Source organism: Alexandromys fortis, unplaced genomic scaffold (assembly GCF_014885135.2).
Source record: "Alexandromys fortis isolate MF-2015 unplaced genomic scaffold, M_Fortis_MF-2015_v1.1 scaffold_72, whole genome shotgun sequence".
Lineage (NCBI taxonomy): Eukaryota > Metazoa > Chordata > Mammalia > Rodentia > Cricetidae > Alexandromys > Alexandromys fortis.
Window position 1 is genome coordinate 3,480,146 of NW_026067969.1, and position 12,762 is coordinate 3,492,907.

General features: G+C 49.9%; 1 protein-coding gene across 1 annotated transcript in view; it reads left to right on the forward strand.

The window, feature by feature from the left end:
• Col5a1 (collagen type V alpha 1 chain) overlaps positions 1-12,762 on the forward strand; it is a 152,651-nt gene that overhangs the window by 51,022 nt on the left and 88,867 nt on the right. The window contains 1 exon segment of the mRNA XM_050154925.1: positions 12,625-12,756. Coding sequence (XP_050010882.1) covers positions 12,625-12,756 — 132 coding nt within the window.

A 12,762-nucleotide genomic window follows, 5' to 3' on the forward strand; every position in this document is an offset into this window, starting at 1 on the left:
CTGCTTCTGGAGACCCAGTAAGGCACGGTACTGAGGTCTTGAGCAGCAGAGTAGAGATTCAGCCCATCACAGGACTTGCCTGACCCGAGAGGGTGTCAGGTTTGTTCCATGGAAACTGTGAGAAGCGGCTATCTCCCAGGAGACAGGGTCGACCTTATGTTGGAAGTCAGGCCTTGTCCAGTGACATCATGCTGGGCTGGCATACAGCAGACATTCTGATCTGATCCCCTGAGAGCATTGTGGCTAAGGAGATCTAGGAAGTTAGACCTCATTTCACCGAGGCACACAGTCACTGAGGGAAGGGACCAGGGCAGACAGGGACACGTGTAAGGGTAGCAGAGCAGCTGTAGGGGCACATGGCTGAGGAACTTGTGAGAGCCTAGAAACTGCTATCAGGTTCTGGCTATGACAAACAATGCTGCTATGAACATAGTTGAGCACATGTTCTTGTGGTACGATTGAGCATCCTTTGGATATATACCCCAAAGTGGTATTACTGGGCCTTGAGGAAGGTTGTTTCCTAATTTTCTGAGAAATCGCCATACAGATATCCAAAGGGGCTGTACCAATTTGCACTCCCACCAGCAATGCAGAAGTGTTCCCTTTTCCCAAGAACCTCTCCAGCATAAGTTGCCATCAGTGTTTTTTACCTTGGCCATTCCTACAAGTGTAAGATGAAATCTCAGAGTTGTTTTGATTTGCAGTTCTCTGATGACTAAGGATGTTGAACATTTCCTTAAGTGTCTTTCAGCCATTTTAGATTCCTCTGTTGAGAGTTCTTGGTTTAGGTCTGTACTCCATTTTTTAAATTGGATTATGTATTCTTTTGGTGTCCAATTTCTTGAGTTCTTTGTATATTTTGGAGATCAGACCTCTGTCCAATGTGGGGCTAGTGAAGATCTTTTCCCATTCTGTAGGCTGTCATTTTGTCTTGTTGACCGTGTCTTTTGCTTTACAGAAGCTTTTCAGTTTCAGGAGGTCCCATTTATTGTTTCTCTCAGTGTCTGTGCTACTAGGGTTATATTTAGGAAGTGGTTCCCTGTGCCAATGCGTTCAAGTGTACTTCCCACTTTCTATTCTGAGGTTCAGTGTGACAGCAGTGTTTGTCACAGCCAGAACCTAGAAACAAACTAAATATCCCTCAACCAAAGAAAGGATAAGGAAATGTGGTACATTTACACAATGGAGTACTACACAGCAGAAAAAATAATGACATCTTGAAATTTGCAGGCAAATGGATGGATCTAGAAAACATCATATTGAGTGAGGTAACCTAGACCCAGAAAGACAAATATCATATGTGATCACTCATAAGTGGCTTTTATACATAAAGCAAAGAAAACCAGCCTACAATTCACAATCCCAGAGAACCTAGACAACAATGAGGACCCCAACAGAGACATACATAGATTTATTCTACATCGGAAGTAGAAAAAGACAAGATCTCCTGAGTAAATTGACAACAGGGGGACCATGGGAAAGGGTTGAAGGGCAGGAGAGAGGTTGGGAGGGGAGCAGAGAAAAATGTAGAACTCAATAAAATTAATAAAACCAAAGGAGAAACTGCTGTCAAGCTGTGGATGGTGAGAGTAGCTGAGCTCTGAATTGGGGCTCCAGAGGGAGCTTAGCTAAGTCCATGGCGGACTGCATGGGTGTTGGGAGATGGTGTTAGAAACACTGATGGACAGACATCTTTGAAGCTCCTCAGTGCCAGAGTTTTTGAGCAACAGGAAGCCCACAAACTATACCAATTTGATTGGCTGTAATCCACTAAGTGTTCCTAATTGGGTTGTTAGACAAGTGGCAATTCCAAAGTTCTTTTATTCTACTCTTAATTGTGGACATTAACTCTTCTACATTTGTTCTGGTTAGGGTGTTTGTTTGTTTTGTCAACTTGACACAAGCCAGGGTCATCTGGGAAGAGAGATCCTCAAGTGAAAAAAGGTTCTCCTATCAGATTAACCTGTGGGCAACCCTATGGGACATTTTCTTGAATACTGATTGATGTGAAATGGCCCAGCCCATTGTGGGTGTTGCCCAATAAAGGTGGCCCTGCATTGATTAAGAAAGCAGGCTGAGCAAGCCTTGAGGAGCAAGCCAGTTAAGAAGTATTCCTCTGTGGGCTCTGCTTCAGTTCCTGCCTCTGGGTTCCTGCCATAGTTCCTAGCCTGACTTCCCTTGGGGATGGACTGTGATTGGGACATATAAGCCAAAAATAATAATAAAAAAAAACCAAGCAAACAAATCCTTTCCTCCCTAAATTGCTTTTGGTCAGAATGTTTTATCACAGCAATAGGAAGCAAACTAGGACAACATCACCCCCTTCACACACATACATACATACATACATACACACACACACACACACACGCATGCACGCACGCACTCACTCACTCACTCACACACTTTACAGAGTGTTAGGAGGCTGTTGGGTTCATGTTGGGTTTGGCCATACTCATAGTCCTGGCTCAAGTCAATATGTAGCCTTCTTCACATAGCCTCACCCACATCACCGGGTTCAACACCTCCCATGCTGATGGAGCAGGAAACCATGGTCAAGCTCTGAGCTCCACTGTGCCTTCCTGGACCTCTCAGGAAGAATCCACATGGGACAGTTGTGTAAACTGTCTCCAGGAAGCCTAAAGGCTGTTTTTCCTCCCTGGAGACTAACAGTTATGACACAGAGTTATTCACCTGTGTCCGTAGACTTTCTAGAGAGTGGGACACACTGAAAGCATGGGAGGAGAAGGAGGAATCGAAGCCATGTGCATTCCTGCAGGCTTTTATGCTGAAGAGGGGTGTTCAGATGATGGTGAGCCTTCACCAGGGGTTGATGACAGTAGGGAATGGTTATGGTCATGACTGGAAGAGTGGTGGTGGTGTGGTGGTGTGGTGGTGCTGGTGGTGATGGTAATAATGGTGATGGTAGTGGTTATTGTGGTGATGATCTTGGTGATTATGGTAGTAGTGACAGTGATCTATAGATGGTGATAATGGTGATGATGGCGGTAATAATAGTGGTAGTGGTGATGGTCATCTTGGTGATGATGGTCTTGATGATGACAATGATGATAATGAAGGCGCTAGTGGTAATGACGGTGGTGATGGTGAAGGTGTTGGTGGTAATGATAGTGATGGTATTGGTGGTGGTGATGGTGGTCTTGGTGATGGTAGTAATGGTGATGACAATTATAGTGAAGGTATTGGTGGTAATGGTACTGGCAATGGTGAAGGTGTTGGTGGTACTGATAGTGAATGTGATGATAGTGGTGATGGTGGTCTTGGTGCTGTTAATGAAAGTGGTGGTGGTGGTGGTGGTAATGGGTGGTGGTGATAATGGTGGCTTAGGTGATGGTGGTGGTGGTGAGGATGGTGATCATCCTTCTCTTTCTAAGATACTTCCTGCATGATGCCTTTATGCCCTGCACCCTTCGTAGGGTCTAGGAAAAAAGCAAGAAGACATTTTTGGTCCTGTGAACACAGCTCAGCCCATCTCTACAGGCTACTGGAAACCACAGAGCAGTGTGTTCAGGTCCCCTTCCCTGGCTTAGACATTTTTGTTTCCACCTTGTGTAGCCCATAGGCAGTAATACCAAAGCAAAATTTTTAAATGTGACTTGTGTGGGCTCCAGAAGACCCAAACGGGTGATCTGTCAATAGGGAACCCCTGGGTACAAGATGGGGTGACAGAAAGGGCCCCTCAGCACTTGGTGCTCTGCTCCGGCCTGTGGAAGAATCCCTGGCTGGCTGACAGGGTGTGTCCCGTACCTATGGGTACCTGGCATGCACCCTTGTGGCCTGGCTCTGCAGCCCTTCACTGCCGCTGGAAACATGGTCGTCCTCTGCTCCAGTTGCGGAAGTTGGGCTGAGGCCTCCACTGGCTGCTGCCAAGGCCAGTCCTCTTTCCATCTTCACAGATGGGGAAGCATGGCCCGATGTGGTTTGGGAAAGTGCCTAAGATCACTGAGCGTGACTCAGATGGGAAACCAGGGGAGCTTAGCAGTGTGGCTCTCGAGTTCCATCTCCTTCCACCTGTGACAACAAGCAAGGAGCTCCGGGAACTTGTCCAGGCCACAGGTACCTAGGTGTGTTTTGAATGGGTGACGGAGAGGTCTACCCTCACCAGCTCTGGGCATGGTTCTGGGGATGGCTCATGGCCAGGGAGTGTGGCAGTGGGGACTCAGGACTTGCGGCGAGTACACTTGTGGGCTGCCTCTCCTGCAGCCTGCAACAAGAAGGGCTTGTTTTCCTAACTTATCTGCACCTGTCTATTTGCAGGCTCGAGGTCGTCCGCATAAAATTTGGGATGTAATTTTAAATTAAGCAGTGGTCTGTGGGGATCCCTGCAGAGCCCTCTTTGGATGGGGTGAGGGCCAGGTATGGCAGCCATGGCGTGAGGGCTGCCTCAGGGAGAAGGAAGAATGAAATGGGAGGGGAACACAGAGAGGCCCCTGTTATGAGACGGTAAATTGCAAAGCTCTCCACTGTATGTGAGTGCACTCGCTGCATAGCCCCCAGGGTTGCAGACTCTTCCACAAAAGCTTTGCAATTTCCTCGGCCCAACGCAGCCTGGCTAAAATCTCATTATAGGCAGAAACACAACCGACTCGCTCAGCAAAATGCTTCAGGCTCCGTGAGCGCCAAGGACAGCGAGATCTCTACAGTGTCCACATGGGGAGGGGACTGCCCTCTGCAGAAAAATGGACTGTTCACTTGATGCTGCCAACATGGGGGCACGGTCAGCACAGCACACTGGAGCAGCATGATGACCGACAGGCACGGGGGTAGAAGCTTCTAGAGACTCCGTAGGGGCTCAGGAAGTAAGCCTGTGAACGGAAGGGGAAGGGACAGGCAAAGGTTAGTATGTGAGGGTGAAGGTGGTATTCGAATACTGGCACCTTTTCTCCTCACGTGATTTAGGGTCACCATAGGCAGGCCGTGTGCGACGGCTAGTTCTGGGTGTGGCATTTGAAATTAAGTCATGGTAGGGCTTGGCCCTGGCCTTCGGGGTTAGAAGGATGGGCTGGGCTGCTACCCACCACGTATAAGCCTGTATGGGTGACTGAGCAGTTTGAGGGTGTCCTATGTGTGATGTGCACAGCTTGACACTGGCCTGAGGCTCCAAGCGAAGCAGCTCCAGGGAGCTGAGAGAGGTGCAGGCAGCCTCCTCCTACGTGGTCTGCGACAGTGGTCTCATCTTTCTGTGTTCACACATCTGTGTCATGGGAAGGGAAAGATGGAAGAAGTGTGGGAAGTGTGGGAATAGGGTAGGGTCAGGCTTAGGGAAGAGTCACTTTTGCTGAGATACAGAAGGGGCCAGCGAGGCTTGGTGGACAACACTAGAACTTATCTGAGGCAGGCTCAGTCAAGATTCCCTGTTTCCGAGCAGCTCATGTCATTATGTGGGTGACAGGGGTGGGGAGGAAGGGGGACGGGGAGTCTCAGTTCAGTTCTTGAGGACCCATAAGCTACAGCTGAGGGAGGAAACAGTGTCCTCGGTACTCAGGTCCACACTCCCGTGCTCTTTGAGGGTCAGCCACTTAGCACATACTAGGGCCCTCCCATGACATCACATGTACCTGGACACAGACAAAGCAGTGCCCACATGGGCATATACTACAGCTAACATACAGTCTCCACACCCATGAATGTGCACAAGATCTATGCTCGTATCTACAAACACACCAGACCACCTCAGCTCTTGCTATGAGGCCCGCAGGCCTGTAAGTACAGGGAACGTGTGGCCTTGTAGTAGTGTTGGGAAAACCGACTCGGGAGAAAATCTCCAGACAGCAGATGAGACATCTGCCCCTGAGACTTCCCCCGTGGTGGGCAAGAGGGCTGGGCTAGAGTATTACATGGCACCACCACACTGGCGTGTGACCTCTCCCTCTCTGGGCAACGTCATGCTCATGGAGAAAGGGGGCGGGGTATGTGGTTTGTATCAGGATGGAGGTAGGAGCTGGGGTTTATGTCTGCCATCCTTGCAGTCTCTGGGCTGTGTATATGGGGATGCTTAGCAATAAGACATGACATTAAGGGAGCCTCAGTGAGATCCTGGATAGCCAGTGTCCCCATGCAGGAGCAGAGAGCCTGTGGCCCAATCCCCAAATTTAGCCGGTTGTTTATGAGAACCTGCGGCCAAGGCCCATCTCTGGAAGGGCAGCTGGTTCTGACATCTTGCAGCACCCCAGGGCCCCCAGAGTGCTGTCCATGAGCAATTACAATCTCCTGCCTTCACTGAGAAGCCAGGAGTGTCTTTCTGAACTTCAGATCTGAGACCTTTCTGTGTGGTGGCAAGCTGTGGGTGAGTGAGGTCATGAGCCCAGTCCAGATTCTGGCTTCCTGACTCTACCCCTGCTGGCTACTGCTGGGCCCTGAGGAGGCCTTGGGGGCCCCCAGCCCTGCATGTTTAAAGTCTGTATTTCTCCCATGTTTTAAAGAGGTCCTTGTGAGGTTTAGGGCTGTTGCATGGAGCCTGGGTCTCTCCCATGAAGCACTGATAAAATGTTCTCAATGTGAAACTCTGGCTATTGGTTTTATTTTTAGATTTATTTATTTTATTTGATATGTATGAGTGTTTTGCCTGCATATACATTTGTGTACTTTGTGCCCATGGAGGCCAGAAGGAGGTGTTGGATACCCCGGAACTAGAGTTACGGTGGTTGCTGGGAATTGAACCCAGATCCTCTGGGAAAGCAACGAGTTCTCTTAAGGGCTGAGCTCTTTTTCCAGCCCCAGGCTTTAACAGTAGTTCAACCACCTGGGGCTTCCAGGCTTCTGCCTAGGCCACAGGCAGTGACTTCCAGAAAGCTTGCTGAGGTTGCATCCTGTGTGACAGGCCATTGTGAAAGGGACTTGGGAGTGCCTTAGCACAGTTCCTGCATTCCTCACGACACCCCCATCCCCAGTGTCCTCTTAGATCTGATTGCCATCTGAGACCTACCCAAAGAAGTTGGCTGAGAGATTGGACACCAGGCCCTAGCTCCAGTCTGAGGCCATGTGGTAGCTGCAAGTCGCAGGCAGCCCAGGATGGAGGTGGAGTCTTCTCAGAGCCCGGGGTGGGTTTTCAGCTTTTGTCCTAATCCAGCTCCTCTTCCTCCTGGTTCTCACAAGGTCTAGGAGGGGGCTGTGATGCTCTCATCCTGGCCTCTCAGCCCCAGCCTGTGCTGCACACAGCTGGGGGGGAGCAGAAACAGGTGCCAAATGGAGCCCCTGTCCTACCATCTTATCCTCCTGCCCTGCAGAAAGCTTCTTGTCCCTTGGTAGTCTTGCTGGGCATTGGGCATTTGAGGCCCTTCTCTCTCATGCAGTGAGGAAAGGAAGATGGGCCAGAGGCACTCTGCACCAGTACCAGGTATAGAGTTAAACCAACTCCCAGTAGGGCTTGGAGACGGACGCGGTTGGGAAGGCAGGCATTTTTCACCCAGCCTGGGTTGATTGCATGTCCACATTGAGACTGAAAACCTGACTGGGCTGAAGCCAGCTTAGTTGGGTTCCAGGATAGGCACACAGGGACATGGGACTTTGCATCAGTTCCTAGAGCCCTTTATCCAGCCTGGGAACCAGTTGTCATGTAGTGTATAGGTGGTGCTGTACCCACACTCAGTGACAGGGAGCCATCTTACTCTGTCCTGCTCTCTTGACCACTAAGCGGGATTGCAGAGATATGTTAGACACATCCCTGCCCAGAGAGCATGGTACTCCTGGAAAGGCAGACAGAGCCTGTAAGAGACAGTGGTCTTACAAAGTGTCAGCTGCTAGGTCCCAAAGACTCTAAGTGTTCACTCCCCCCCCCCAAAAGACATCTCTTCCTCCCACCAAGTGTGTTTGGAGATCATTTATTTACATGCCAAGCTCTCAACTGAAAGAAAATATTTTTTATTTGAATTGGATGAAATTTGAACTGGATAGAGGTCATGTTGCTAAATGAAAATGTCTGTTTTTCCCGCACCGTCCTGCCATGAGGCTCTCATCTGTGGGCGTTGAAAACCCAGGCCTCCAATATCCTAGGAGGGAGGAAGCCAGGGCTGTGGGCATCTCTGCTGGCCTCAGAGAAGGTGGGGAGGGGTGACGGGAATGAGAGGGAAGTAACTAGCCTGGGTGCCAGTAGGGGAAATACTATGTAAAATACTGAGAGGGGATCATTGGGACCCTGCTGTGCCCCCCCCCCATTTACAGCAGCAGAGGCTGCAGAGCATCAAGCAGTAACAGCAGCAGTAACAGCAGCAGTAACAGCAGCAGTAACAGCAGCAGTAACAGCAGCAGCAGCAGCAGCAGCAGCAGCAGCAGCAGCAGCAGCAGCAGCAGCAAGCAGTTTTATGCATCTATTCTCTGACTCCCAAATCCCCTTATGGGCTAGAGCCCAGGGCTGGTCTAAAGGAGGAAGAAGTTCTTGTCCTTGCCTTTGCCCCTTCACCTCTAGGGGTCAAGGGTGAGGCTGGCCCTCTTACCCCCAGTTGCCTCTTGTACAGCTGTCCTGCCTCATCTTATGGAAGGAACCTGGGCTCCAGGGCATAGCAGTATTGTGGAGTGGTGGGCACAGCTTTTTGCATGCCCAAAGAAGGCAGTAGCTGTCCTGCTTGCTGCGGGGAAGAATGTTTTTCTGTCTGCAGCCTGGATAGGAGTTTGCCTGCTGAGGTGGGGGCAGGTGGGGCAGGTCAGCTGGTAGTCATGGGCACAGGGCTTGTGGACTACCCCTGTAGCTCAATGCCTTAGTTTGAATCGTCAACTTGACAGCCTGGAGTTATCTGAGAAGGGAGTCTCAAGAGACTCAGATCAGACTGGCCTGTGGGCATATCTCTGGTGCATATTCTTCTTGATTATGAATTGACAGAGTCTGGCCTGGGTTGGATTGCACTATTCTACAGGTATATTGTCCTGGGCTGTATAGAAGAGCTAGCTGAGGCAGGTGATGGTGGCACATTCCTTTAATTCCAGCACCCTGGAGGCAGAGGTAGGCAAATCTCTGAGGTCAAGGTTAGCCTAGTCTACAGCACAAATTACAGGACAGCTAAGGCTACACAGGAGAAACTCTCAAAAAACAAAAACAAGCAAACAACACCAGCAACAGCAAAACACCAGACAGCATGTGCCTGTCTGTGAGTGAGGCAGCCAGCACCCTCCTCCATGGTTTCTGCTGTACTCCTAGCTGTGGGTGACTTCTCTGTTTAGAGGTAATGCTTCATAGAATAGCAGATAGGTCTGGCTTCAGGTTTCTGTCCTGAACTTAATCCTGGGCTGTGACCTGAAAGTGTAGGCCCAATAAATCTGTTCCTCCCTAGTTTTTGTTTTTGTCCGAGTGTTTTAATCAGAAATGGAAAGGAAGCTAGACTTCTGAGATCAGGGCCAGTGACCTCTCCTGAATTCAACTCCTCACTTGTCCATTGGGGAGTGACAGCCCCGTGAGTGAATGGGCACTGTGCCCTAGGGCACTAGGCAGAACTTAGAAGGAAATAATCTGCCCCTCCTTTTCCATAGAGATCAGGTTTGGGCTCCATCTGTCTACTGTAATGGTACCCAGAGGAAAGGACCTTGTAGGTTGCCCTGGAGGCTACCATACCCAGCCATCCAGACTCAATCCTGTTTAAGGTACTTGGAATTCCTTGCTCATTACTTGGGGTTTTCAAACCCCAGTGGGACCAGGTATGTGGAACTCAGCCCCCAGGGTTCAGGGAGGCTGACCTTGGATATATTCCGAGACTGGTGTTTGGTTCTGTCAGTGAGTACTCCCACTTCGTCCAAGTTCTAGGCCAGCTTTCCCTCAGAAGAATCTGGAGATGGTGACGGATCCTGTCCTAGAGCAGAAGACATCCACACCCTCATTCTCAGGAAGCAGGATCCTAGGAAGCCATCTGTGGGCCTACACTCAGCGACTTCTGGTGACACACTCGTGCTAGCCTGCCATGGTCATGTAGATAGGAGTGCCACATCTAGACCTGTCCCTGCAGCCTCCAGGTTCAGCCTAGGGTCCAGCTCGGAGAAAGGTTCATACTTCACCTAATGAAAGCAGGGATGCAGGGCCTCCTGGATTGGGCAAGAAGGCCACATTTTCCCTAGAACACAGCAGAGCTGTGGGTTCAGGATCAGAGATAATCCCAAGATTCTGGCCAGAAATAGGGCACCAATAGAAGCTCAATGGCCACATGGTTTGGGAGGATGCGATGTTATCAGAAAGCGCAGGCCAGTCTGTGCTGATAGAATGTGGGCACCACCATGTAGCTGCTCTGTGTCACAAATGCATTTGCAGTGTAAGACATGGTGGCCAGAACTTAGGAGGTGCTGGTGGCTGTTGAACCAGCAGGTTAATGGATGGACGCATGACTGGGTACATAATGAATGAATAGGTAGACAGAAGACATGGGTGGGTGGATAGACAGATGATATGCAAGAATGATAGATGGTTCGATGGCATTAATAAATGGATGGGAGAAAGGATGGATGGCCATAGGAACGATGTGCATCAGTGGATGGAGAGCCCTTATGGCTGGCTGGATGATTGGAGGGGCAGATGAATCGCATGCATGCATGGATGGATGGGTGAGTAAGGAGATCAGTGAGAAAGAGCTGGCATGTCATCTTCTGTAATCACAGAAATGCGTCTACTATTTCCTCCTCTTCTTGAGTGCTCGCTGGTTACTGTCGAGTCCCTCTGAACCCCTCCTTCTGGGCCTGTGGCTTTGCTCCTGAATCCTGTGGTCTGATCCTGGCCCATATGTCCAAAGTGTCTGATCGCTGTGTCTTCTCGCTGCTACCTCATGTTTGTTCTTGAGTTCCCTGTCCTAACTGAGTCCTCTGCTGGCCCCTGCCCCCTTGACATTCTCTATCTTGCTGTCCCTTTGGAGGACTCAGCCCTGCAGGTCCGCTAGGGGTGCAGAGCCCAGCTGGAAAGGCAAAGATGCCATTGAGAATACATACCAGGCAGGTAGCGTTTCTGCCTGGGATGGAGAGAAAACCCAAAAGAAACCCAAGAGACTGTGCTAGTTTCCAGATTGCATCTAGGCCTTGTTTCTGCAGCCCACTACCGGAAAATTCCACAGAATATATTGCACACTTTATTCCAGTATAGTGTAATGCATTCAGCTATAGTGAATGGTGATAGCATCGTGCGACAGGATGGGCTCCAGGCACAGAGAACTTGACCTGGCACAGCCCTAGGTCACCTCTGTTTATTGTACCATCTCCAGTGTGGCCTTCAAAATGATAGAATGCTCTACCGTCTCCCCAGCCCTGAGCCCAGTAGGAGGAAGTCACTGGAACCTTGTGAGCCACCTTCACAGGCCTTGCCCCACCTGCTATTGGACACAGAGCCTTACTTTCTTGGGCTACTGAATGGGGGCTGATAGACCGTGATGGCCACAATGGGAGGCCATGAGCAGCTTCCTTACCTGTGCTCAGCAAATGGAAACACTCTCACTCCTGGCCACTGTCACCAGCACAGTCTGATTGGCTGGGAGGGCCCAGCCCCTGCCTCAGGCTGGCTCTTGCTGTTGCCAGGAGAGTGTCTGTACACTGTGCTCGCGGTCTCTGCAGATTCTTTACTTCTTTGCTGTCTGCATATCTTAGTAAGAGAGAAGTGGGGTACCTGATTCTGTGATCAGCTGGAAAGTTCCAGCATCAGCTGTGTGGAGTCGTCGGGGCTGACTTGTACGTGGGGCATTCATCATTGCGTTCCACTTACTTGCCATATTTGCATGGACACGTGGTGCTCCCGCATATGGGGTTGTTGACAGTACTGCCATGAGAGTATATGGATATGCGTTGGCCCAAGTGAGTCAGTCCCTCTTTATCTTTAGGGCTGTACTGATTTGGGGAAATTGGTTCAAGTGTTTTTTCTAGGTTCCAGGGTTGGAACTGCTAGGTCATATAGTAATTCTGCGTTTAACTCAATGAAAAAGCAAGCTTTGCATTGTAAAGAGATACCCCTCAGTGTTGGAGACTGCTGGAGACAGGGATATGCCATCCAGAATCTAGGGCAGATGCATTTATGTTTTGTAACTACATTAGCTGTGAGCACCAACATGGGAAGTATGCAACAGGTATTTGGTAGGTGGATGGATGATTTGTGGGGCAGATGGATGGATGGATGGATGGATGGATGGATGGAAAGATGGATAAATGGATGTGTGGATGGGTGAATTAGGGAATGGGTAGGTGGATAGTTAATGGAAGGGTAGATGAGTAGATAGGTTGGTGGATAAGTGGATGTATGATGAGTGGATGGGTAGGTAGATGTATAGGTAGATAGATGGGTGAATAGAAGGTAAATGGATGGGTGGGCTGGATGAATGAATGGATGGATAAAAGAGTAGTGAGTGGATGAGTGGGTAGGTGAATAGATGGGTGTTTAGATAACGGATAGATGGAAAGGTAGGTAAGTGCATAGGTGCCTGGGTAAATAGAAGGATGGGGAGATGAATGGGTTAATCCTTAGGCCAGCCAACCTTGCTTAAGTAGCTCTGCAGAGCAGCATCTGCTGGGAGGAAGTGTGTCCCTGAAGGCATCTCCTTTCAGGATCTTTCCCAGGCTGCTGTCTGATCCAGGCTATCAGGCCGGGTCCCCTGGGTCCCTCAGGTCCCTATGAGTACCTGTGCTGCTGGGTCATGAGCTCTTGTCCTTTTGCAGGGTGACATCCAACAGCTGCTCTTCGTCTCTGACCACCGAGCTGCCTATGATTACTGTGAGCACTACAGCCCCGACTGTGACACCGCGGTCCCTGACACACCTCAGTCACAGGACCCTAACCCGGATGAATACGTGAGT